This window comes from Orbicella franksi, chromosome 2 (genome assembly GCF_964199315.1).
Source record: "Orbicella franksi chromosome 2, jaOrbFran1.1, whole genome shotgun sequence".
Classification (NCBI taxonomy): domain Eukaryota; kingdom Metazoa; phylum Cnidaria; class Anthozoa; order Scleractinia; family Merulinidae; genus Orbicella; species Orbicella franksi.
The window spans coordinates 33,001,717-33,029,272 of NC_138146.1; the positions used below are offsets into that span (position 1 = coordinate 33,001,717).

General features: G+C 39.1%; 2 protein-coding genes across 3 annotated transcripts; both read right to left on the bottom strand.

Annotated features, from left to right (window-relative positions):
• LOC145479399 (uncharacterized) lies at positions 1-27,522 on the bottom strand. 2 transcript variants are annotated; one of them, XM_081457761.1, is made up of 21 exons: positions 25,893-27,522; positions 19,930-19,991; positions 18,885-18,990; positions 18,410-18,565; positions 17,603-17,712; positions 15,650-15,844; positions 14,822-15,032; positions 14,051-14,334; positions 12,178-12,397; positions 11,192-11,215; positions 10,690-11,077; positions 9,314-9,667; positions 8,533-8,559; positions 7,985-8,174; positions 6,565-6,732; positions 5,594-5,672; positions 5,116-5,240; positions 4,647-4,793; positions 3,761-3,935; positions 2,088-2,287; positions 1-1,497 (listed from the first exon to the last, which is right to left on the bottom strand). In XM_081457761.1, exons 1-21 carry the CDS (start codon positions 25,897-25,899, stop codon positions 889-891), a joined length of 3,837 nt encoding a protein of 1,278 aa, XP_081313887.1. In that variant the 5' UTR covers positions 25,900-27,522; the 3' UTR covers positions 1-888. The 2 variants fall into 2 exon arrangements, with proteins under 2 accessions (XP_081313887.1, XP_081313886.1); XM_081457760.1 differs by having other exon boundaries at positions 18,410-18,568.
• LOC145480130 (uncharacterized) lies at positions 18,986-19,553 on the bottom strand. Its single transcript, XM_081458588.1, has 2 exons — positions 19,530-19,553; positions 18,986-19,409 (listed from the first exon to the last, which is right to left on the bottom strand). The coding sequence occupies exons 1-2, from the start codon at positions 19,551-19,553 to the stop codon at positions 19,086-19,088; spliced, it is 348 nt and encodes a 115-aa protein (XP_081314714.1). The 3' UTR covers positions 18,986-19,085.
• Positions 27,523-27,556: the final 34 nt, after the last annotated feature.

Below are 27,556 nucleotides of genomic sequence, written 5' to 3' on the forward strand. Positions count from 1 at the left end.
AATACTACAAGGACGTGTCTTCGCCTGTACCCAACCTGTTTACTATAGGCAGGGTCGACAGTAATTCACACTATTGAACAACTCACGCAAACTTTGAACTTTAATAGCGGAAAACCACTTTGATAATACTGGTATTTCATCTAACGTTACACATGTATTTCATACTTTTTGAATAATGCTCTACATAATAAATAAATAAAAGATTCCTTTTCGTATCACCCTCGCTCTTGCTCTCTGTCGATTTGTTACAAATAAAATAAATGAAAGCGGACAAAAACCGGACATATTGAGTAACGTATACGTATCAATAACCACTATCATTCTAAAAGGTGGTAGCAGGTTATGAATTGAAAACAGTTTTTTCATTTTTCCGTTTTTAAAAAGAAATAGATAGATAGAACTTAAACAAAAACAACAACAACAACAAAATAAAACCGTGAGAACAACAGCATAAAAAAAACTAGGCCTGGGCGGTGGAAAACGAAACACTTTATGGGGATGGCCTAACACGTATCGAGAACACCTTGATTTAATTTGTCAAGCTCTTTTAGTTAGATGCACATGTATCTTGACGTTCCTGTGATAATCTCTTAATGGACTGCGCTGCTTAAAATTTTTTCAGAAATTGTGGGCTTTGGCTAACGTCCTCCAGAATCCTTACGGTTTAATTTAAGCAACTTCACAGTGTGTTACTTTCGAGTTTTGGAATTTATGCGGTTTATTACGAATATTAAAGTACCTATGACACATTAATAAACGCCTTGTACTAAATCTCGCATGAAGCACCTTTAATATCGAGTTCATTTGCTCTTCAGTATACCTGCATCCGAATTTTAGGCTCGCATATATAATTTGGCCTAGCCTCGATGACTAAACACCTGATTGTGTTCATTGAGCTTTAAGGAGATCTTTCAGTGAGTTTTTAAAAATGAATAATTTTTTTGCCACCCTTTCTCTTTTTTTCTTTTGGTGTTGCATGCGCTCATTTGCTTTGGTCTCGGCTGCTTCCAAAGACTCAAAGACCGAAGTGAATTTCCTGTCTGCTGTTTGCGTCAGCTCTTCCAGGTTCTCGTGTGCCCTTTTTAAAAGTGAACTTTGCGATTGTTGGTCTTCCAAACCTGGTCCATCTTTTTCGTTCAGATGGCTTATTTCTTTCTCTCTGATGGGCTCTAGCACCGGTTTATCACATCGATCCGGCACACCTTGTTCTGGGGAGCTGAGGGAGTTGCCCGCATATCCAGCGTCCACGAAATCTACCGCCTCATCGCGCGCCAGTTGATCAGGGTCATTAATTAAACTTTCAAAGTGTCCCAGCTCTTCCAAAACTAAATGATTAAGTTTTTCGAACTCTATGTCTGCATTGTCAAGCTCTCCTTTTACTCGCTCAACAATTTCGTCAACCCTTTTCCAGTTTGAAGTCATCTTTCCTGTCATGCTGTCTGTTGTTGCTTTAATCGTCCTGATCAGATGGGCATCATCGTTCGGAGATGGACACAACTATAAACATATACAAACAGAACGTGTCAATTGATAGCCATACAAAAAAGGCAATGGTATAGTACTGATCTATATGGCTTGAAGCCTTACCTCTATAACTCCTTAAAAAGGCAGAACCAGCAAGAGTTGTTGACATAATGATGTTGCGAGTAAATATAGAATTTACAATGTGATAATCGATTTTCTTTGCCTTTCCTCGCGGTATTGTCCAAAAGAAACAGAAAACAGAAACACTCGTGAACGTTTGGAAGAACTCTAAAAAGTCTTGGGACTTGTATCCTTACAGCATTTCTCGTTCTCCCAAACTTCCACTCGTATTTCTATTTAAAAATTAGATTATGCCCTTTCGATTCCTCTATAAGAAACAGAGAACCTTTCCGTGTTCCTATCAATTTCGTTGGCATACCAATGGAAAATAATGTTGTCAAAAATATGGTTGGCTGAGCTATCGTACACTATCAGAAGCACACAAGGTGATATGCTTCTGACACTATACAAAAATTAGACTACGAGCCCGAGTTTTCCATGGACGAATAGTCATCAGACCTTTTGATCGGTCAGATCAGTCCTTTAAGCCGTCATGTACTAACCTTGGCTAGCACTCTTATTCCTGTGTGTCCCATGCCTATGAATGGGTACAGCGATTTTGCGGCCGGATTATACTCGATTAAAATCTTATCCTGAGTGATCTGTTTGCCGTTTAAAGTGAACTTAATAGGCACTTTGTCATCTTCCAACTCGTTAAACATGACTGTGCAGCCGATCAGATCTCCTCTGTAAGCCATGGCGCCTGTGCAAAAGAAAAAGATCGACAGTCAGTGTCGCGTAGTGCGATCACCACACTGACCAACAACTACAAAAATGAGAACTGTGTTTCCGCCAAAAACTTTTACATCAACATGGCGACTAAAAAAACCCAACACACACAAAAACACGAGGTCTCGATTCACGTCACTATCTCTGCATCTGACCACAATTCCAGATACGTGAAGTGCACAAAGCTGAACTAAAGGTTATTAAACTAGATCAATGTCTTTATAGTCGCGACAGTCAATGTCCGTCACAATAGTTATGGGAGATATAGAGCGTTTTCACTCACGAGACCATGCAGCAGCCATGTGAATTTATTGGAACAAAAGAAAGCAGCTCCAACAGGATATGTTTGAGACACCAACATGGCCGCCGTTTCATTGTTTTGGAACACCAATATGGCTGCCACGATGTCATGTAAGAACACACTATTGTGTCTTCAAGTGTATGGCAGCGTGTTTGAGAAACTCAACGAGAATTTGTTACATTTTATGGTGTTGGACACGTGTATGTGCTCTGGAGTGTGCAATGCGTGTACCGGTATGAAACACAAGTGTAGCAGCTCTCATAAGCTTATAATTCTTTTGCATGTTAGCAGCTGTTATTGTTTTGGGGCTGGAGACATTGTTTCTGTTGTTCGTTCAATCGTTCTATCAAGAGTATCAAGCCATTCATGTGAGACCTTTAGAGAGCTGCTCCCTTACCGATATGAAAAAGTTCCGCACGCTTAGCCAACGGGGAGCTGGGCACATGTAAGTTTCGTGGAGGTCGACAAATTTTTACCACGTGAAAATGTCCGTGTAGGTTTAATAGCACGTTTTCACTCACGTGGCCAGCATTCATACAAATTTATTGGAGCAAAATAAAGCGTAAAGAGTTCAACTCCCACATGATTGGTTTGGTACACCAATATGGCCGCTGTTTCATTGTTTTTGAACACCAATATGGCTGCCGTGACGTCATGTAAAACGCTCTATATGTGAGGAAGCGCTGCCTGGACAAGACTGACTAATTCATGTTGGAATATTTAAACGCTTGTAATGGGACAACTTTGTTATGTCAAAGTTCTACTTTTTTCCGAGGCCTGGAGGAATAAAGCAAAAGAATCACATTTAGGTCGAGGAATGAAAAAATATTTTTGTATTCCATTAAGTCTCGGTGCCAAGTTAGAATTTAGCACATCGATACTGGCAAATTTTGAATTCCTGCTGAATTCTTAACCTCCGATAAGTATGTTTAACAAAAAAGCAAAACACGATAACGGAGTGAGGACATTCCTATTTTCGTTTTGCAAGTTCTTTTAAAATGTTAGAATAGTAATATTTTATGGACTTTCAACCCTTAGTTTAGTTGAACGAAAAATATATTTTTGATTTGTTTATTTTAGCAGTGTCTATATTATTTTAACAGTGTGTATAGTTTGCCATAGTCAGCTCTTATTCCCACTGTTTACCTTCATCTTCCTTCCCGGCAAGGTTAACAGGCTTAAATGGTCCCAATATTTTGCCTTCATCGACAAGACACCCCACCGTTCTTTTTAACTGTCCCGGCATGGCGTGGTTTCCGTAATCCTTCCAAACCACTCCCACTCCAAGACACCTTTGCTTTCCTATTTCCTGAATAAGAACCTTTAAGAGTGGACGAAAGAATAAAATTTATGTCACGCTATCAAAAGACAAAGTAGATATAAAGATGATCATGTATACTAAACGTCCTTGATGCCATAGGTGTTGTTGTTGTTGTTGTTTTCCTATGTTGTTTGTGCTGATGATGTTGTTGATGGAAATGATTATCATGACTTGTGTTTATTTCACTGTCTCCTCCACAGGCGTTTCTTTATTGTTTTCTTAGCGCAAGGGGGGATTGGGATATTTTTGATAATCGCGCGGGGGACTGAGGACGAGGTAGTTTATTTTACCGACCCCGACTTTAATACAATTTCCTTGCATGACACATTGGACAGGTGAAATCATTGACCAGTGAAAATGGCTACAGTATTTCAAATCATGCTGGAACGTCATGTGAAAGGTCTGCTTTCGAAAATGAAGTCTTAACTGTATCAGTCTGGCCTTGAGACTGGTTTCATCTTACAAATACAGTGGAACCCAGCCTTACGGCCACCAGTTCATATGGCCACCTTGTCATTATGGCAACTTTATTCTGGTTCAAACAAAAGCTCAGTCAGTCCCGTGATTTTCTTGTATAAAGAACCCTTTTAACACAGCCATTCCATTATTGTGGTCCGTTGGTGACCGGATTCACTGTACTAGTAAGCAAGATGTGATTGACTAGCCACCTGGGTTATAATGCACTGTTAAAGAGATTTCACTCATACGCACCTCAAGATGGGGAAATTCTGGAGAAAAGGGCACGAGATATCTTGCGCCATGGCATTCGTCTGATTCACCATGGCAGGTGTCGCAGAAGTTTCCTCCTTCACAAACCAGGAGAGAGCCTTCTATTCTAATGCCTTGACTCTGCCATGCCTAAAGAAAAGAAAGAGTTGAACCACTTGTCTATATCCATAGAAGGTTTAATGTGGCCCTCTGGGGGCTTTTAAGACACTCCCCCAGTAACTCATTGAGTATTAAGGCTACGAAAATGAACCTTAGACAACCTGTACCACGTCCACGAACATTTTCGTTGATACTATTAACACGGAGTTGTGAGGACTTATGACGTAGTAATGATGCCATCCTAAAAGACGCCACAATGGATCGTTGAGTTTAGGAAAACCAATAAACAGGCTCAAAAATAGTAAAAAATAATAAAGATTTTCTTGGAGGTAAAAGTGCATTTTCGGCTGACCTTTGGACCAGTAGGTAGCATTCCTTGATCAGGCACATGCGTTGTGAAGGTCCTGTGAACAATCTGATTGAGCAGTTCCCGGTTCCCCTCGGTTTCTCGAATTAATTGGTCCATCTTTCTGTCATCTGACGTCAAAAATGAAGAAAAAAAGCATTACTGCCGTAGCTGAAGCCAAAACTCTTAGAGATGACTAAAAGTGTCTCAGTAAGGAAATGAGCCGGAGTAAAAGAAAGCTTTAAGTTTGCGAAGTAAATTTTTGTGCTGATGACAGTAAAAGCAAAGGCTGTTTAATTAGTTTCGCATGAAAGGCGAGACAAAAGGACATAAAGTAATCTTAGGAAAGAAACAAAATTGCATAAAGCCTGCCAGTTTCCCTGTGCGATCAAACCGCTATGGATTTGAGTCGCGAAAACAGTTTCTTTATAAATTTTAAAAGCGAGTTATGCAGGTTTTATGATCTTCCAATAAATAGTCTTACCAGTAAGAGGAAAAGAATTTCCATAAGTTGCAAAATATGTTTGCAGAAGATTTTGAACAACCGCATTCAGAAATTTGTTCTGTTGAGTAAAAAGAACCAAGATCACAAACAAAAAGCCATTGTGTGGGTCTCTAAATATTAAGTAATAGGAATTGTCGCGCTGTCGGATAAATCGTCTGTTGCAAGCACGAGAAACGTAAGGGGCAATCGAGACTTTACGTGCTTTCAAGACTTTTCAATTGTAAGAAGCTTTCCCTGCTGTTTGCACTAGGTTATGTGGAGAGGAAGCGTCTGCTTTCATTTCATGTATAAAATACAAACACGTCAACAAACCTATTGAAGACGACTATAGACAGCCACGGTTCAGGGTGCGCTTTACATGAATGAATTTTACAAACATGTAGTCACTGGAAAAGTTGAAAATTTCCATGGACATGTCAATTTTAATTTACAGTATGTAAATCTTGATTTACATTCTTTGTAAATTACAATTTACATGTTAGGGTTTTGTAAAATAAAATTACAGGAAATTTACAGCTTTTAGTACAGCATGTAAATGTTCTGTAAATAGTGATTTACATTGTCTTTGTCGAGAATGATCATTTGAAGAACATGTAAAAACCTGTAAAATATTTTACGCACTTTTACAGTATCTGCCTTTGTAAAAAACATGTAAATTGCTTTGCTAAACCACGTGAGAAACGTGTAAATAATTCAACCGAATGCTGTAAAAAGTCTGGAAATGTTATGTTTGTAGCCCTGTAAAAACCATGTAAATGGAAAAAGGAGGCCTTTAAGAAACATGTAAAAACCATAAATGAAAAAAGGGGGCCTGTAAGAAACATGTAAAAACAATGTAAATGAAAGAAAGGGAGCCGGTAAGAAACATGTAAAAATCATGTAAATGGAAAACCTAGAAGTTGCACGGGTGCAGTGAGGGGTTGTAAATAATGAATACACTGCGAACATACACGGGCCTTGGCATCATTGTCATATTCTTGTCCTCTACAGCAAGCCATGCACTTGACTCCCACGCAAAGATTTGAGATGAGATTAAGAGGAACTGGGATGGGATGATAGCTGCTGTATGTCTGTATCGTGATAGCTTTCCTGAACGACCATTCCTTGTAAGCGTTGTCCTAAGCCAAAATTATTGAGCGAAAAAAACACCCTTATATTAGTAGAATAGAATTGCCCACAATAAGAGTTAATCGCCCTAAGTTATATTTACCTATTTTCGTCCTGGCACATTGATATTATTAAATATAAATACAAGTCTTATATTTCGCCCTTCATGTACCTGCATGGAGCACGAATGCGACTACGCGAAACAACATTTATATCGTATCTTTGTTTATTTTTAAGAGTGTGTCGACGAGAAAACCAGGCAGAACCAGGCAGGAGGCGATACAGCTCAAATCACCAATTGCGCTCAAACTTGGCACAAATTTTGGGTTTGGTGAGTAAATGACTGTGGAAAAACAGTAGGTCAAAATATTTGATTCCCATCAAGTTAGAGGGACCCCCTGCAAAAATGGCCATTTGACGCTTATTTATGCATATTTAATTAGCCATCTTTAGTTTAGTATTTCTACAAACTTGATGGGAATCAAATATTTTGACCTACTGTTTTGCCACAATCCTTCTTACCAAACCCAACCTTTGTGCCAAGTTTGAGCGAAATGATTTGAGCTGTATCACCTCCTGCCTGGTTTTCTCATGGACACACTTTAAATGTGGTAAACTGGAATAGAAATGTTTGTGAGTAAGTGATGCTGAAGAAATACAGTAAAAACCTGCATATAAGAACCTACTAGGTTTCTTCAAGTTAGCCTCCATAGGTTCTTATATAAATTTTGCTTAATGCGAAATTAGGTTCTTATATCAGGTTCTTAATTTTTGTTTAAAAAAACGACAACTTGTACTCATGGGTGTGGCCGTCATATTGAATCATTCGCAGGACAGTACTGTGGTCTTATAACTCTGCCAGTATTCTAGCTTGCTTTTTTTTTACCTTTTATTGCATCGCCTGTGATGTACCGTATTATATTTGAAAAAACTTTATATTTTGAAAATGTGTATTGATATTTTAGCCTAGAATGGTTTTTATGTGAAGAGTGCTTAACTGGGGAATTTGTAGCCCAACAGGGTCTTAAATGTTAGGTTCTTATACGTGGGTTTTTACTGTATAATCCTGTGGATAATGGAACGGGCTGATTTCAATTTTTATTACATGTGCAGAAGAAAGAGCCATTCTTTCCAGGTTAGGGGCTTTGCACACTTATTGACTTAGAAGCTGTTTGATCAGTCATGTATTGGAGATCACATTTGCATTGGACCAACCATACACTGGTTTTCACGAAGAAAAAAAAGACAGCCAAAACTTGTTACCTTCACTCGCTGGTATGTGTTCGACAGGAGAGCTATCATCACGTTGACAAGGAGAACTACACCCCTGATAAGAAAGGCCCCATACAATAATTGAGCCAGCGTCACTGAGGCACTGTCGCCAGAGTCCAGAGGATCCAATTCCTCTATACCCAGCAGAGACCAGCAAAGATGTTTAAACAACGCCCACCAACTTAAAGAGAGAAATTGACGTTTTGAAAACATTAGAATTATAAAATTTAATCGAAAGTTCCAAAAAGCTGGACGTACAGCAGGAGGGTAGCTTTGCACATCCTGTGAGAAGGACCCATCCCTTGATCAGCAAGCTCAACAATTTAGGCTGTCTTTTCAATACTTAATCTTTCTTTTATTATATGTATACATACTCATTATCATTCTCTCCCGTAACATTTGTAATGAAGAAGAAATTGAAGATGTCTCTGACGAAACATGTCTGTTAAAATGAAAACCGTCGTTTTATTTCTAAACCAAATTGATAGTTATGCGTTGCCGAGCCTAGCTTAAGTAATAAGCAGGAGGATCTAACTTACCAGGCTATCCCAGAGGTATTGCAGACCCTGAAATATAAACCAGGTATCCCAGTAAGTAATTTAGACTAGTTTGCCCATCTTTTTGTGGCCACACAGTAGCCTGGGTGGTTCTTATAGGAAAAGGTCAGGGATGCTCGTCAGAAAATTGGAGTTTACCAAGGAGATGAATCTGGGTGTGGTTTGAGCTTTATTCGGATCCCTAAAAGAGACCACATAAATCCGAAATGACAGCGTTTTTCTAAGTATTTCTTTCGATACACCCTAAAAGAGATATGACGGCTAAAAATAGTGGCGTTTTGTCCTTACACCCTAAGCCTTGAAATACTCCTGTAAGCGAGAGGACGAACATCCCCGACCTTTTCATATGGAGTCCCTTCGTGCATAGAAGTGGTCGTTTTCGACTTACGGTCAGGTCAACTATGTGGAGGAGATTATATTTCTTTTGCATGAACATGTCCATAATTAGGTAAACCACAGGACACGCCAAAAAGTTCCAAAAGTCACCACATCCCTACATGCACTTGCTACCGTCCGAAAATCGCAATGAAAATTTTTAATGTTGTTTCAAAAATAACTGGCCTCCCAGCCCCTCGAGTCTTTCTACCTCCCTAATTTAGGCAAAGGAAAAGGTTGTCATTACTTTCGAAACTAAAAGGTGTTTGCTTGACACAAAATTCAACGCCGATATCAATATAAATCAAGGTCACTCAAATACGACTGATCAAGCGACTAAAGCATGTTAAAATAAGTCACTATTTTCAAACCGTTGTGTCATACTCACAGGTTATCTTTATAGCTTTCCTGGGCAATGTACGACTTTTCTGCCATATACACCTTTGTTATGGCGATTGAGAAAGCCAAAATGGTCGCCACGAACTGCCAAAATATCGTAGCAATGTCACCAATGAACTGGAACAAAGTTATTTGAATGGTACCAATCTCTTGAATGGTCTCCATGACATGACCAAACGCCCTAAGTGTCAAGAACATGGTGTTGAGGCCGTACAGAAAACTGGCTATGACAAGAGGTCGGTTGTTGGTCACTGACGCAGACGTGGCCCATGTCAACATTCTCAGCAGAATGGTGATCAAGTAGATCACTAGAGTAATGGAATTCAGAATGTTCCATCTATCGCTGAAAGGAAGCAGCAAAAGAGAAAATTAATGAATATAATTTGACAGCATACCATTCCGAATTGAGATAGGAAATGGCCTCAGAAACAGGCTTTCCATTCCAAAACAGGGTCACGCCTACGGTTTCTGTTCCCGCAGTACTAATGCTTAGCTCGAGATTTCTGGCTTTGATTTCTGGCTTTGATTTGACGAGGAACAGCATATTTTGTTGTAAATGACACAATTATGTATTTCCTGCCTGCCGACAGCGATCGAAGAGCGAGTTGTCGAAGGCCGTGGGTGACCCAGTTTTGGCGCCAAATTAAACGTTTGAAGACAAAATGTTCAAATTTTCCCCTTTGTAAATCTGATATGTTTTGTTATTATAAATCCCTTTTCTTAAATAATGAATGTTTTGTCTAGTGAGAAACGGTGCCCGACTTCAATGCCTTTCTGACATCAGGCCGACTGGCACACAAGTTTGCCGCGGTTATTGTTTCAAGGTGCATGACCTGATCACGTGAGAGTCGAAAGTTAAAGTTAAGTGAGTTTTGTTTGCCCTAGGGAGTTAATTAGTGAGTTTTGACCCATGATACGTGACACGTTCTCCTCCAATCAGAAACCGTACTTAAGTTGAAAGGTATAATTAAGTGATTTGATCGTTCACGTTTCTGACTGAGTAAGCTTGATCAATCAGTTCGATTTTTATGTTCTACGATTTTCATGACCAATCTCATTAAATACGAATTACACAAGTGCGTGCTGTGGAAGTTTATTTCGCCCAACAAAAGAAAGTTGGACTTCATCATGAGATCACTGCAGCATCTTGTGAAAACTCCACACAGAGCTACAAAGGAGAGCTGGGATGAACTTTCAAAATAAACCTTGACGAGAATGATAAAAATACTGGTTTAATGAGACTACTCACTAGTGGAGAACTGTTTATCAAGGAGGGGGAGAGGGGTGTTTTATCCATCATTGGCAGAACACGTGTTGCTGCTGATTCTTTTTCGTTTTTTTAAGAAAAAGCTACTTCCACAATACCTTAGGTATTTTCCACATATCTTTGCAAACATAGTTGATCTTGATACTCGACAGCTTTCTTCATCTTCTTTACCTTCTCCATTCTCACCACCCCTGATTTCATTCTGTGCGCCTTGCTCTTCATTTTTATTGCACCTTGTATATTTGTTCCCCATCTGCTTCTTAATCACGATGCCTCTTCCCTCATCTACTTTGACGTTCTGAAACTGTTTGCTCTCCATCAGTATTCGACCCATAAAGAAAATCAGAATGACCCACTCTAGACCGCTGAACGGAATGACCGAGGGCGAGAGACACAAGGCAAAGTGCAGGCCAAGAAGGATGAGATAACTCAGTGCCTCACGGACGAATATGAAGTAAGGTGTCGTGAAATACTCGTGGTAGCTCTCTGCGATAAAGTTAAATAAACCAGTTAAATGATTGTTCAACAAGCTTGGAATTTCCTTTTGAATGACTCCTTTTTATTTCGTCGAAATAAAGGAAGATGCAATAAACAACTAACCGTACATATCTTTTCCTTGCAGGTCTGTTGAAAACAAACAAACAAAAAAACAGTAAAAACGAAATCAAAAGGTCTGTGGTAAGGCAATTTTTGGAGGGAGGAAGGGGCGTACGACTTGCTCAGAGTCGCTCTTCGGAGCACGTGACAAATGAGGTCACAACCAACAAGCCTTCATAGAATGTTTCTTCATTAGAATATCTTCCAACGTGTAATTTCATGATACTCAATGTTTCAATTTGAAGTAAAAACTAATGGTAAATTAAAGCGCCCGACGTTTCGACCGAGCTTCAGTCATTGTCAAGTTAAAAAGTGAAGATAAAAATTTTGCATGAGTATAAATATAAAACAAACAAGTAAAAGTATGTAAGATATGAAAATGTAAAAGAGGGTGTTAAGAACAATAAAATTCATGCAAGAATAACGTAATCAAAAATGAATTTTTAACGACGAAACGATGTGCTCCTCGACCTAGTTCCCACTTGTTTTTGCTCATGTGTATAACCTCCTTAATTTCAGACGCCAGGGCTATGATGGCCATTTCCAAATACCCGTTAACAAAATACTTGCGATTATGTTAAATTGCTTTTCATTTTATCATTACCCGTTCCCGCGGTCGATCAGCTAAAAAGCACTCTTCATAGCCACGTAATTGTTGACGTCATCGCACACCGTATGCAAAAAAGTTTTTGCAATCAGTGTTTCAACCCGGTGTATGCCGGGTCTTTATATCAACAAAGTTATTGGGCATTTGAACTTTTTCAGGTGCAAGTAATGCTTTGAAAGTTCTTATAATAATTAAGGATTGTTTTAATTATCGATGGGTTTCCACTAAAATTTTACCGCTGGGAAGACAATTTTGGGAAAAGAAACTAGGCTGAGAAATTCTGTTCAGATTGTTAATGCCTCTTCAAGGCCCTTATCGACCTACATCAAGAACAAACAACCTCCCCAGCGATAAATATCACAGGGTTACGTTATTGCTGTACCGTGCCAAATCCGTGTGGAGACTGTCTCTGGTTTTTCGTATTCTCCAAAGTGGATGATGTCTAGCTTATTATCGGTGATAGTCTCTAATTCTCGGATATTGACGTGAGGTCCAACGGCAACCGGGAGTAGCTTGATGTCCTTCATGGCTTTTACTTGATTCTCTACCAGGCCCCTCTCATGTTTCGTACTTGTCTTGTGATCCGTGAAGAATATTGCTACCTGCCAAAAACTAATTTGTAAGTTTTATCGGAGCTCCAACGGCCCGAAGGACCGCCAAGCGAAGCCCATACCCATATAGCAAAGAAAAGCAAACCCATGAATTGATTTTCTCATGATTATCATGGCTAGCGGTATTGCTCGTGGGCGCGCACGCACGACGACGGCGACGAAGTCACCCAAGATGGCGGCCATACTCCAGCTAATGGGTTGACAGAGACATGAACCCTCGATTTAACGCGTTCCTCTTTGATATTGAAAATCCATGTTATGGTCAATTGATGCCTGTCAAAACAAGATATCCGCTGACCAGTATCATGTTACCATATCCCGGGCTCAAGTTTAGAGCTCATCGAGGTCAAGTGTGTTTTTTTTAATTTACCGCAGACCAAGAGCTGTTTTTTTATTGGATCGCGGGTTCATGTCAGGTTAACTTGTTGTAAACAGGTCCGGGTAGTTCGGAAGCCGGTTAACGCTAACCCACGATTGTTAAAGTTAACAGAAGTATAATTTTTTCTTGTATATAAATGCTTTTCACTGCTTTTGTTTTGTGTATTTTGAGGACCTTGAGATTATTCAAACTCAAAACAGGCCAAACAACATAAACGGAACACCTCCCCGTAAAGTTCCAAAACTCAAATCAAAATTCTCGCTTATCCTGGGTTAGCTTAATCGGGCTTTGAACAATCCGGCTCAGGAGCTCCGCTTTTAGGCTTGGTTAAATCTATATATTAGTGATACTTAAGACCTTATGGTACAGTTGAAAAGGAAACCATTGGTTCTTCTTCAATTTGAAAAAAAATGCTTACAGCATACTAACTTCTTTTTAACTAATCACTGGTAGTTTCGCTTTTATGCCCTAGTCGCTATGGCAGTAACAATTTCTTTAAAATTTGAATTCTAAATTGACAACTTTAAAGAAATGCTATTCAGACGTACTCTCTTGGCGCAAACTTGCTATATTGTCTTCGAATGGTAATAAACAAATTTTTCCTGACCAACTTTAAGGAAACATGATAGGAGGAGCGATGTAATGTAGATCTGTAGGTGCTCTTAATAACAGTTTATCGAGGTTTACTCTAGTGTATTGTGTACTTGTGATTGTGAAAGGAAAAAAAGATAAATACAAAGCGAAGCTAAAAGCTGTCAAATTTTGCGACTTCATAAGGAATTTTTCTGGGAACAATTTCATATGACATGCCGTTGCATATCCTGCGTCCGTGAACTATTCAAAGGCCAATATACAATATATATTTCATTTCCCTTAAGAAAACTGGGGCCTTAGGTGCCCTCTCCACCGAGGCAACTTTACTGAAGCCGAGGAGAAAACTGAGCGGTCCAGTCTGCCGTAATCGTATTGAGGCAAAATTCCGATTTAGCCGACGATTTTCTTGAGCCCGGTCTAATCTCAGATCGAATGATTGGCCCATTATGCTTTAAGAAAAGGAAATTGCCAATATTGCATAGGTTATTAAATTAAATGCAATATCTGCATTTGATTCATGGCCTTTTTGAAAATCTATGTGATGACTGGATCGCACCGGCTGACCCACCGACCGATGTTTCAACTGATTGTAATTATTTTACGTAGTAAATAAAAACACAATGAAGGGGGCAATCCAAATTTATAATTAACTAGCAATCACAATTTGTTACCTTCTCTGACTTCTTTTTGGAGCTGCGAATTAGGAAATCAGCGTTCGTAAGGTCTTCATGAAGGGCAGGAATCTTTGTAGTTTCTCTCTTGAGTTCTAATTTGCCAATGTCACTCTTGGAGCACATTTTTCTTGGAGAGGAATCATCTCCGTGAATAACAACTTGATATCTGGTTTTGTCATCTCCATGTTTGTCGACGAATTCCTTTATGGATCTTTTCATCAGGTTGAAGGCTTTGTTCGCATTCTTCGAAGTTGCATTTATCAAAAAAGCAATCTCTATTCCTAAGTTGAAAGATGACGCACAGTGTTGTTTGAAGCAGTGGGAGGGCAAAGTTTACAACTCATGGTAGGAAATTTCACTTCATCATTTGCATGTACTATTTTCTTAACCAAAAGGGCGTCTCGGTAGTGAGCGTATGAAAACGAGCACTGAGCGCGAGGTCGACCTCGTTTATTTGCGCTTGACCCACCCCACCTCACTGCATTTGTTCAATTGCTTGCGTCTTCGTGAAACAGATCTAGACTAGGATAGATCCCAGTACACGCTCAGTCAGGAGTAGGAACACTGGGGAAAGTTTTTTCTGGAAGCCTAAGTAACAGTTTTTCCGTTTTCAAAGTTAAAACGGTCGGTGAAAGAAATGAAAAATATGTTATTCCTTAATTGGACAACAGATGACCCAAGAAGACAGAAACATGGCACAAACATGTTTTCCGACAAACCCCGGTTTGAAAAGTATGCTTGATTCAGAATATGAATCTTTCATTATACCTTTGTCTTTCAGCTTGTTTTTGTTCCTGCGGTGCTTGACGTAAAACACAGCGAAAAGAAACGGAAACATCACTAAATCAAACAAGCACCAGATGTGCAGCAAAATCCACAGCCAGCCTTGCAGTGATAGCCATGAACATCTCTTCATTCTGCCAAACTTTCCCAGCCATTTATCACTCATCAAGTTGAAAATTACCGGATGTGCAAAAAACTGAGAAATCAATGAGAAAATTATGACTGTAGGAGCGGAAGGTTCATAAAGAATGCATAGCACTTCTGCCATTTGCTTTTAGTCACCTAATTAATCTCGCAGCTCGTGTTTAACTTAAGTCTGTTGTTTTCTATGTAGTAAATGTTGCATTTTATGCGTGGTATGGATCACTGGTGCAAATATTGTTAGGGGAATATGAAGACGAAGTATAAAAGTAGAAATTTTAAAGAACAATAAGGAATGTAAGCCAAGTATACTTAGGAATGTATTGGGAGACGTGGTGAAGGTAGCACTATCGTGAAAGAATTAAAAAAACTTCAAGGTAAAGAACAGTTTATAACCGACTTAAATTGGCAAATGGGATTTATTTTCAATGATTTGAGCGAAGTTTGGAAGAAATGTCTTGTCAGGATGAAAAAAATTGGAAACAAATCGCTGTTTATGTCCGAATAAGGTCAGCTGTCTATTATGCACTGATAACAGACACATGCAAGAAGAGAAGCTTACGAACGAATAGGAACATTTAAAATCGATAATAGATAGTTTGAATTTAAGTAAGTTTTTCAAAGCTTCTATCTACGATTGATCTGTTCTACATGACCTACAAAGCCGCTTACTGTCTTTTGTTTCCTGTCAATCCCAGCACCCATTAGGTCATCTAAAGAATCCCCAAATACATGATGTGCTTCTGTGTTGGATTTCAGAGGATCGAGTAAACAAGAAGTAAACTCGTCCACTGAGCTAGCCATCTTCGCAAACTCTTCTGCCACGGGACCTTTCTCCTTTGCCAAACTGCGAAGCTTTGAATTCGCCTAAAAAACACATTGAATCTGTACAGGCCCGCAGACGATCCCCGTACCGGAAATGATCCCCAGATTATACCGTAAATGATCCTGGACCGGAAATGGTGCTTCGCCATAAATTTTGGAAATGTGAGGACTCAGGAATTTGGACAGTGGATTTAAAATTTCTGCGAGCGCTTTTTTTATTACTGTGAAACTCAGAAAACCGTGAAAATTTGGAATTGATACCAAAAGGTTAATTTGGTACTGAACCAATCACAATAAAGTTCAGGAAATGCTAGGAAACGTCAAAACCACAACCAATAGGCTGCGTTCGATATATCAATATTCTAACATCGATCCGAGGCTTTCAGGTCAAAATTACAAATTTTTTAAGTTTCCTTTGTCTTCAAATTCTAAAAAAAGACTTGGATACTAAGGAAACATCCCCAAACATAGAAGTTTGTTCTGAAAGCCTCGGAGCCCTGTTAGAATATTGATATATCGAAAGTAGTCTATTACCGCTGGTGTTTGCGGTTTAGTTTTCTCACGCTTGATTGGCTTTTTCCTTGCTACACAATAATGATCCTTAAATATTTCTGGTATTCACGGTTTTCTGAGTTTCACAGTAATAATACAATATTTTGATAGAACAGTTACTATATGAAACGCAAGAAAATGTGCAGTATGAACGATTTAAATGCAAATTTCACAATTTTAACAATGATATCCAACATCACGAAATCCTGTGTTTGAGACTTGTAGTTTAGCTAGATCCTTCCCTGAATGACTTTATTGGGTCCGGGCCTGAGATGTATGATAATTAGATGGCAGAGGCATCTTCGAAGATTCCTGTTTTTTTGTTTGTTTTTGTTTTTGTTTTTTGCAGTGCGTTTCCTAAACGAAAACTTTATGAAGTCGACACATGTCAGTTTAGTATTTTGGTACGTTTTTTATTGCTGCTTTTATGCCTCAGGTACGTGTCTTTTCTTCACCTAGAATAATTGAGAAATATGTATCCATCCATAGACTTTTCATGGAGTCCACCTCATTCCTAACTTTTTGCGGTGGAATAAGTTTCAGTCCTGGGATCATTTGCCGTACAATTTGGGGGTCATTTGCGGGCCGGGATCATTTGAGGGCCTGTATACGAGTATTAGCGAATTCAAAATTGATCGTCAAAAAAGTTCGGTTACTCAAAGTTGTACAATTTAGCATGCTTATTCACATCCTTGGATTCAGCTGTTTTTGGAAGCACCATCGTCTTTCCTCATAATTAAGCATTCAAAGTGTTTTACACTGTATTATTTGTACAGTGGGGGAGCGTTGACTACCGGATCGAGCGGTTCCGTGGGTTCGTGCCCCGATCGGGATAATCGTCCCGTTTAACACACTTCACTCCAAATCACACGGTACGTCTCTCTTCACCCACGGCCGAATTGTTCGAAAGCTGGTTAACACTAACTCAGGTAGTAGTAATTTGTCTTGAATAAAACTGTGTTTCATTTTTTACGGTTTGTCTAGCTTAAGATTACTCAAGCTCAAAAATGAAGAACAAACAAAATAGACATGGAGAAAACCTCAACGAAAAGTCAAAGAACTGAAATCAAATTTCTCTCTAATCCTAAGTAAGCTTAACCGGGCTTTCAACAGTCCGGCCCAGGTAAATGCATGGGTTAAAAACGGTTCGGTTGAAAATGGTTATTCTACACAAAGATCGCTGTATGTAAAACTGAAAGTAAGTTTGCTGTTCATATCCATACATTGTGATAAATTCCCTCAACATACCTCCATTGCAACAAGTAGCGCGTTTCTGCCACACTTTGCCATAGCTTTTGGTGTCAGTTCCTGTTTGATCTCATCAACATTTCCTCTTTCTATGATTTTTATTAGACTTTCTGCAAGCAAGAGAACAAATAAGAGAGATGGATTGTGCACTCTTTTGTCACTACATCCGCCGCTGGAGAAGTCTGGGTTTGACCCCTGGCCCAGTGTGTTCTTAACGTTAGTTGTGCTTTTGAGCAAAACTATGCAGCATTCATGTTGCCTTTCCCCAACCTAGAATGTGACTGGATACTGGAACATTGGACATGGACTAACATGTCATCAGTGGAAGTCAGAGTGATGCTACATTGTCAAGCCGCTTAACGCTGACGAAACCTCGGTTAAACGCCCTCACCGTTAAATACCTTGGACCCAGTTCAGTGCCTACTCATTATAGAAGAGGCTTTGCTTTTATATCAGGTAGAATATATGGGTAAAAGTTAGATTAGAATACGCTTTTAGTGTCTGCCAGTTTTGTCATATTTTCTGACTTTTACCCAACTAGTTTAGCTTCATAGTTATTTTGGGTGACCAGCAACTGAAAGTTGAACTGAATTAATATTGTATAATTAATTACTTTAGTTTTTACGGTACAAATAAACCTTGTTGTTGTTGTTGTTGTACTGTGAAGCGCATGTCAACATTATAGTACGGTACAGAGACTGTCATTACCTTGTTATTTGAATTTGGCATATTTGTTTCTAATGTTTAAATGCTCGACCTAGCAGCCACATAAGAACTTATAGGATATTTCTCATTGATTACAATTACCCTTTGCATTGCCATGAGCATTGGCATGACCATTCCTGTTGCCATCATCGTTACCATCACCGTCGACGTCGCCTTTGCCATTGTTATCATCATTGCCCTTGCCATAGCCGACGCTGTCGTCGTCGCTGTCGCTGACCCCGTCGCCATTATCGTTTCCTACTTTAAAAACATTCATGAGACTTGTTGATATTTTTTCAGCTGAATATTTGCAAATTAAATAATTTTCTGTTATTTTCAGTTTTTATTTGTGTCACTTAATGGTGAATGAAATTATCATGAATTTTTGAAGGGCGTGTCTTTCTTTATTCGTCCATTTGTCTCTTTAATTAATTAATTATCTTGACTTTTTTAATTGGAAGCCTAACCTCAGATGGCAATGATTTCTTACCCGTGAATTCCGTGATAAAGAAATAAAAACACGTCACTGTTGGCTTAAGGCCACTACTACTTGGAAATATGCAGACTATCCACCAACCTTTCCTATTGGGCTGTACAAATCTAAGTTTTGGATGATCCTCTTCCTTGGTTACATGGTCCATCTCAATGTTTACTTGCGTCTTTGCCATTGATCCGCGAAGGCTCTGCGATATAATAAGACAGAAAAACAAGAAAAAATTTAACCAATGATTCTACATCTTTGTCGACACAAACTTGACTAGGCGATGCATAACTACCGTCAAACTCCACCGGTTTCAAGTTCAACGGGCGGGCTTTCAACTGTGCTATCCGCGTTGCTGTGCCACTGAAGCATAATTAAGTCAAGTTTGATATTCACATGACCCAAAAAGTCAACGTCCTCCTGAGAGAAGGATGGACTCCCCCCCCCCTCCTCTTCGTCCGTCTCCTCCTCCTCCTCCTCCTCCTCCTCCTCCTCCTCCTCCTCCTCCTCCCCCTCCTCTTGCAAGAATGACGAGATTGCCAACCTCACCCAATCCTCTTTCTCCTGATTCGTCTTCTCCGCTACCACCACCACCTCCTCTACCTCCCCAATCTCCTTGTCCTATACAATTATGGCGCAAGACAGTCTTAGGTTGAAACTAGCTCTAAATTTCGTTCTTAGTGTCGATATAGGGCGTTCTTGGCTGCTGTTATTTGTTGATATTTTGCCTTACTAGCATACGACTTTCTGTAGGGAAGACATCATTTTAGATATAAATTGGATCCAAACAGTTAAAGAGCTAATAAACTTAGTACATGATGAAATCTTAAGCTCTTTGGGTGTAATATTAAAAATCGGCTTTCAAGTACTGCAAAATTTCCGGATGACGAGAGAGCTAACGAGTCCATACATTCTTTTTATAGCTTTGAGTTTTTTAACCCGCGTCGCACAAAAAAGTATCAAATTACTACATTGCCTCAAATTCCTTGGCACAGTAACGTTTTTTCTCGTGCTATGCCCTTGCAATATTCAGGAATGATATTTTCATAGCTTGATCAGAAACTGGCTGGTTTACATTACTGAGGCAAAAACTGCAGTCAAAGAATCCCCCCAAACGTTACTAGGTTAAGAGTGAGCGTACCTCCGCTGGAATAAGTGGCGTATTGCTGCCCATGATCCTAGCCACTCCCGTGTCAAGAAGTTCTTAAAAAAATGAGCATGTGCATAAAAACTGAATGAAAAGTCCGTAAAAGAAACAATTAAACATCTCTCAATCAACAATAATAAGATAATTTCGGTCAATACTTGGAATAAGTAGGAAATTTTGTTGTTATCGGACAGGAGGGTCTATTAGCGGCGAGCGGCCTTAAACATCGTTACGGAGATTTCATTGCTGGCAAACTGTCTACAGCCTGAGAATAATGAAGACGTTCGCGCCAAAAATGTTCCCACGCACAGATTTTTTCAAAACTTGCCATGTAGTGAGGTAAAGATCAACTTTTGCCAAAAAGTAAAAAACGTGGCGGGTCACCGCACTCGTTTTCGAAATAAGGCGCATTGAAGTCCATGCGTGGTTTTAGTAGCTGTTTGCATTTAAGAAGATCTTAGCGCACGACCATCAGGAGTAAAAGAAGCTACATTAGTGAAATTGCATCAGGCTAACGTACTCAGTTCAAGACAACTAAGTATACTAGGTAAAAGCTTGTAGCTGATGTCGTTCCTTGAGGTGGAATAGGCCTTGAAAAAGGATACATATTAACCTCGCCCCTCCATTTTCGAGGAACACTTCAACCACACGAGAGCACAAAAAGTGGAAATTTGTAACTTCTTACGATCAGATTTTTTCTGTTTTGTTTTTGTTTTTGCTTTTTTTGCTTTTTTGTTTTGTTAAAATGGACAAAATCAGGTCTATGAAAAGAAAAGAGGGGGTCAAACCCAAAAAGGAACAAGAATGGCCGGTTAAGGATGAAGAAGATTAACAAAATTGCTGATGGTCGATGATAGCAAATCATTCATTGCTAAAAACAACGCTGGATCGTGCCTTTAAAGTGTCATCTACCTGGCAACTGTTCCACCTGGAATGTGATCGTCTCACACAGGCGTTCTCTCGACTTCAATACCCAGCCCAACTGCTGCAACCGACCATCAGTAATTTTGTCACCAAGAAAGTTTCTGGCGATCCAATTTCCACTCGAGCATGTAACAGAAATGAAGCGCCTGTCAGAATAGTTTTACCATTTAAAGATCAGAGATCGGCCAATTCCGCGCCAAGGCAACTTGGGGAACTACGCCGCAAAATTGGAATTGAAATTCGCCCCGCGTATACAAGCCGTAAGATCGGACACGAAATCAAACTAAAAGAAAAGAAGCCGCCTATCATTAACCAGCAACGCGTTGTTTACCACTACAAGTGTGGTTTGTGCGATGCAAACTATGTCGGGTATACGTGCCACTAAGGTGACATAAGTTTAAAATGTCTTTTGATTCTGTAGTGTTATAATGCCAACCAAAAAGATAAAAATAAAATACAAAAAAAATACGATTAATGATTAGGGTCCACGCTTATTCGAATAAATATGTTAATCTTCGAGGACAAATAATTAATCACTAGCTTAATCCGTCAAACCTTAATGACAGAAGCATAAAACGTCTTCCGCACGTTCAGTCGGTCAAAGGTGACCTTCGATTGTATCTTTCCGTTTCTTTGACTAAAAGACAATGTAGACAAGGCAAAAGCAATGATTGGTCAGGTGGAGGCAGCTGAGTTTTAAGCTAAGGTTGCTTACGATTGAATCAGTACATGTATCTAGTAATTACGGCCACTATTTCTTGGTCTCAATTCAACCTCTGTTATTTTCGTGTTCCAAATCGTTATTTGGACTCGTCATTATTGCTCCTCTTTTTTTTATTTCTTTCGCTAAATAATTACCCTATCACTGTGCACCAGTCGAAATTAGAAAACTGGCAAAAGAAATCAGAAAAAAAAGAAAATCATGTATAGTTATAACACAAGGAATCAGTTGTGAGGGGGGTGAATGGGAGCATGTAAATCCTTCGATCCGTGCGTTTTTTCGCCAAATCCGTCGATCCGCGAATATTGTTATTCAAATCCGAAACCACAACCACATCCGAAACAGAAGTGTAAAAGGTCAAGGGTAAATTGGTAAACGTGATTGCCATTGTTAATTTTGTACAAATAGTAAAGAAGGCAACACGATCAATGACTATAACACTCACCTGAGTTTAAATGAGCTTCGTTCGAAAAAAAGAAATAATTTGGATGAATTCATTAACATACCGACCAAGACTAATGAAAGATCTATGATCCACATTTCGATTAGGAGATCCGAACATCAAGACAGGCAGAATCCGGAATCCGCACCAATATTCACAGCAGATCCACGATCCACTGTGTTTTCAAAATCCGCGAATCCCCTCGATTTACTGCAAAAATCTACAATCCGTGCGCTTTTAAGGCCGAATCCGTCGATCCGAAAACCTATTCACCCCTCTCAGTTGTGTTCACTGCACCGCAAATGGGAAGATAAAATTTTAACTTTGTAACGCACGTGATGGCGAACATAATGAATGCCATGTATGTGTCATGAATAATTGTAACCAAACGTGTGCTGACTCATGATGCGAATCGAACCTACCTCCGGTCCAGAATTACCCCAAGCCTCGAAAGCCTCAATTCAGTTTTGCTCGAGCTTCGCTTTCGAAAAACTCTTCGCTTTTCGGAAAGATTATGTTCGCGGACAAATATCCGAGCATGTTTTCTCGCCAAATGGAGGGTTTCTTTATATGTCAATAAGCAAATTATATCTGTTGCAATCGGTGTACCTTGGACGTGCAGGGGCTCAGTATATTCTCAGAAAGAAAGCCTTCTCCCAGATAGAGTGGCAGAGATTATGAAATCGTTCCCTTTGTTCTAGATCTGTGCTCAGGTAAAGGTAAAGGTAAACTTCATTCAGCCAGGGTGGCCCATTTAGCGACGAGGCTGATATCCAGAGGGGCCCTGGACTAATTAGATTGCTTACTTAGATTTCCTTTGACAATCATGTAAATGTCGTACAGATATTTACGATAGTCTCTGTTATCATGTAGTCTGGCTTCCCCCGACTGTACATCCCGTCATTATTTAAGTCAGCCTTAAATTTCATTTTTGCCACGGTAAATGTAGAGAATATTCTCTTCTTAAAGAAGGAATATTAAATAAATATCATTCACAACTATACACATGTAGAATAAAAATGATGCTAGAGACAACACAATAACTCCCTCAAAGTATAATACACACAATGGATTTTTTTAAAAAAATTAAACGATCATAGGGTATTTCACTGAACGACACGTCTTTAACACCAAGTCCGCTAAATTTTGTTACCCAGCAAATAAATCAGAATTATTCCAAAACAACAATTGCAAGCACACAAGTGCAAACCGATGTAGGACGATGTAAGTATCTAACTCAAATATCATATCCAGTATCTGATAGTAAGTACTTACTTACTCTTACTATCGCTATACCGTATAACTCTATAATCTTATGAGAGCTACTCACTGTCTTAACCCTGTCCACATCTGTGTGGGCAATGCTACGGTATCATTCAATGCTCAACTGTTTGCGTAAAATTGCCAAGTTCCTTAGAAAATAAACTCTACTGTATTTATGCTTTTCTAAACAGCCAGGCACCCTATAAGTGAACCGGATTAAATTGGTTGGAATATTTCCATCTTGAGTTGTATACTTTACCGCAATTACGCAAACCTACATTTGCATGAGGAAAATGTATGATCGTTAACTTACTGAATTGTTTATGTAAGACTAAAGGAAATAAATCGATTACGCATCTTGCACGCCTTTATGGCGGGCCATCACGTTCAAAAGTAGATATCATGATTGTGGTATCTGCTTGATATTATGATATTATAAAATCATGACATCACGATATCTTGATATCTTTGATATCTTGACACCTTCTAACACGACCTGTTTCAACAGCTGTTGTTTGAACAATTTTGAAATATCACAAGCTGGTACTCTTCCAAATATTAGGTACAGTTCGTGCAATAACATGACGTCATGATGTCTCTTTGGTGATATCACGACGTAATGATACAACACATGTACAAAGATTTTCCTCTCAACATTATATGAGCAGTCTTCATGTATAAAATGGCCGTCGATAAAATCAGGAACATGGAACATTCTGGAACATCCCGGAACATCCCGAAAAATCCCGGAACATCGAATAATTATCATAATTACGCGAAAAATATGTAAAATAAAATTTTAAAGAATTAAATCAAACAAAAATAAACTGGTATCAGCTCGGAAAATAGAAACAAAACAAAAACATAAAAAAAAAAAGGAAAAAAGAAAGAAAATAAAAGTGACTGCAATGAGTGAAGGCTAGCAACTAAGAAGACTAATCCATTCCTTCCAGCCGTTCACCGTCAGTTTTATCACGTGACTGCCCTTTATTTCCAGATTTCGTTCTTCACATAAAACTAAGGTGGTGGCGTTCGAACTCATTAATCAGACCTTAAAGTATGGGTACACGAGTGTGATTCCTTTATTCAATTCATTACGTCAATACAAAGATATGCGTATACACGATTTCTTATGAAGAAATAGTTTCTCCATGAGATAGAAATAGAAGCTCTTCGGCATCGAGTTTCTTGTCTAAACTAGTTCGGACTACTCGAGCTCTGATGACAGTGTAAACAAATTCAAACACAAAATTTGAAAACATTTGGCAACGCGCCCGCTGTCTTGCGGGGTCGCTGGTCAAAACTTTATTGTCTCTAGAAACATTTGTTACAAGTGTTGGCGATCTGAAATTGAGTTCTTAGTGTCGCCAACAGTTCAGATGCATCTCCTGGAAAATGTTTGTCCAGTACAAGTTAATACTTAATTAATTAAAACTAGTAATTGTTCTCACTAAAGCTGCGTCCGCTTTTTTATATAATGGAGTGGAGAAAATCTCCTGAGATGACTGTGTATTGGGAATAACTGTTTATTTTTCAAACTTTTTTGTTATTTGACAGGTTTGGTTATTGAATAAATCTGGAATATTTCATATAAAAATAGAAACTTAAAAAGATATATATTTTGCCTAATATAATAAAAAGTGAAAAATATTCATTTCATCTGGAGTAAGCTTGCCAAAAGTTCTTTCCTGAAAGATCTGACTGAAGCAAGCATTGCAATCTCTTGCCAAAAAAGACGGGCATTGTTGTCTTAAATAACCCCAAAGAGGTTCCTTGATTTCTTCCAACAATTTACTGTTTTCTGGTGACTCAATATATCTTGAGCATGTGTTAAAAGAAGCTCTGTGAATTCATTTCTCACAGTTAAATTTGACAAATGTGGCAAAAACAAACACGATGCTATTTCTAGAAAACTATCCAAGGCACAAGAAAAAGTTCGAGGAATGCTTAAAGCTGAATTCATGAAATGGCTTTTTCGTTTCAGCATTATTAAGCTTAGGTTTCAACTGAGGTATTAGCGTATGAACAATTCAAAACGTGACATAAACTTCTTTTCACGCTGACGCGTGACACGCTACACAAAACAGAACTTTTCGAAGCGACCTTTACACCTCTAGAACTCTGAAAATATGCCAATTTCACTAAACCAGTTTTTTGTCCCTTTCTCAATCACTGAATAAATTTTTGGATTGTGGTGCGAGTCTTTCGCGCCCAGTTAGGTTTGATTTGTGTTCGACAAATCCAAGTGTGACCGTGTCTTTCGATCAAATGCAAAGACATCGATGAGCAATGCGAGTTTCCACAGTTTTAACTCTAGATCGGATGGACTTCGATGCGATTTTTCAACAAATAAACTTAAGATATCAATGAGCAATACGAGTTTCCGCAATTTTAACTCTAGATTGGATGGAGTCCGCATTTAGTGGCTTATAGTGCCAGGCGTTCCTAGTGGAGCGTCGCGAAAACTGGGGATGATAAATAGCAACATGAAGATGGAATAGGGACAAAACTATGAATACTGACTTAACAAGCAACTGTATGATGCTTAGACAAACACCTCAGATGGTGAAGAAATCAGGGATCAAAAAAGGAGACGCAATGAATTACCTGGCATTCGTCGTCAGAATCGTCCATGTTTGTGTTGAAAAACAGAAAGCGACGTGACGCAATTGGCGAGAAAGAGGAGAGGAGCCTGCACTCATTGTGGTCAATTGAATGAATACCCAACGCTGCCTACCTCTCTGCTACCGACTCCCCTATCCCCAATAATATCTTTTCATATTTCAAGCTAATACCAGTTTATTTTTGTTTATGTTAGTTTTAAAATTTTAATTTTACATATTTTTCGCATAATTATGTTAATTATTCGATGTTCCGGGATGTTCCGGAATGTTCCGGAATGTTCCATGTTCCTGGCTTTATCGACAGCCTGTATAAATGCGCGGGAAGTTTTGTTGAAAGGCGTATTAATTAGTGTTTGTAAAAACAACACCATTTAATTCCGCAAACCACTTAACTTGTTTGCATAAAGCTACTTGTTGTGCTAAAATGCAATTAATTAGGTAAGACATTTCATTGTTTTGAATCAGCAGTGTGGACGTATTTAATATTTGTGTAATGCTGTGTTTACATTTGAGCTTTTACCAAGGTAAACAGTTACTAAGGTCAAGTTACTTAACCTTGGTACATTCGTCCAGTGTTTATACCGGCTCAAATAACTCAAGTTGATCTTTCAACATTCGCGCGCGCTGCATTATCAACGTCATGAAATCGAACTTGGACGAGGATCCCACCGCAGTGGAACAGGAGTAAATTGAGGTGCCATCATTTTCATAGGCAAGGACCTCATTCCATAGTATTGCGGCGAAAATTCAGCTGCTTGATCATTCCCAGAGTATGCATGGATACGTTGTATATGCAGCATCCTCCCTGGTGGCAAAATATGTCGACAATAATTACACAACATAGGATCGAAGTTTGTCTAAAGAAAGTTGTAAATAATACTGAGAATGAAAAATACAACGCTCTCTTTTACGTGACGGATTGTTCGCTGTAAGAGGATCGATCCAATCTTTCCACGTTATCTGCCATGATCGCCTAGTCAAAACTGGAAAAGAAACGTTTTGTCGACAATCGGGCAATCTGCTCACCGCGGGAAGTGAAATATTACGCCGCCACAAGCGGATATAACTTTCATCTTGACCTTGGTTACCAACTGTAACCATGCCTGATCACAGGGTAATTACAACTTTTACCTCGGTTAAATTTCTTTTGTCTTTTGCAGCATTTACCAAAGTATCAGTTGGCGTTTACACACGGAAAATGTTTACCTAGTTAAGTTAACTCTGGTACCTCGGTAAACTGTTCGTCTAAACACAGCATAAGTAATTGCTTTTTTTCAGAATCGCGTTAGGAAACTTAATAGAGACAATCAGGCGTGTGTTTCTTTGGTAAAGCTACCTTAGAAAAAAAAATTATTCGCGACTTGAATGTACTGTTCCGTTGCGACTCTTGAGCCAAATCAACCAGGGAAAGAATTGATTTCGTTTAGACTTTGATTTTCAATGTAGCACCGTATCTGAGAAAGATGGTTCATTCGCGCACGCGATGGTTTTAGCTAAGTATGACAAATTCATGTCTGCAACACAAGCCTGACTCCTGATTCTAGGACGGTCCAAGGTCACTCACTCTCATTCTCTCCTTTCCCCATCATGATATATGAACAATGCTCGAAAAACCTAGCCCAATTTCGTCCCAGAGCCCGAGTGGTT

Excerpts from the sequence above, each read along its gene's own strand:
- LOC145480130 (XM_081458588.1), bottom strand. The coding sequence starts at position 19,553 with ATGATGTCTTCCCTACAGAAAGTC. Across the intron at positions 19,410-19,529 it reads TGTCTTCCCTACAGAAAGTC|GACAAGGAGATTGGGGAGGT; the intron begins GTATGCTAGTAA and ends ATAATTGTATAG.
- LOC145479399 (XM_081457760.1), bottom strand. Across the intron at positions 14,335-14,821 it reads AAACAAGCTGAAAGACAAAG|GAATAGAGATTGCTTTTTTG; the intron begins GTATAATGAAAG and ends CTTTCAACTTAG. Across the intron at positions 8,560-9,313 it reads GAAAGCTATAAAGATAACCT|GGTCTGCAATACCTCTGGGA; the intron begins GTGAGTATGACA and ends TTTATATTTCAG.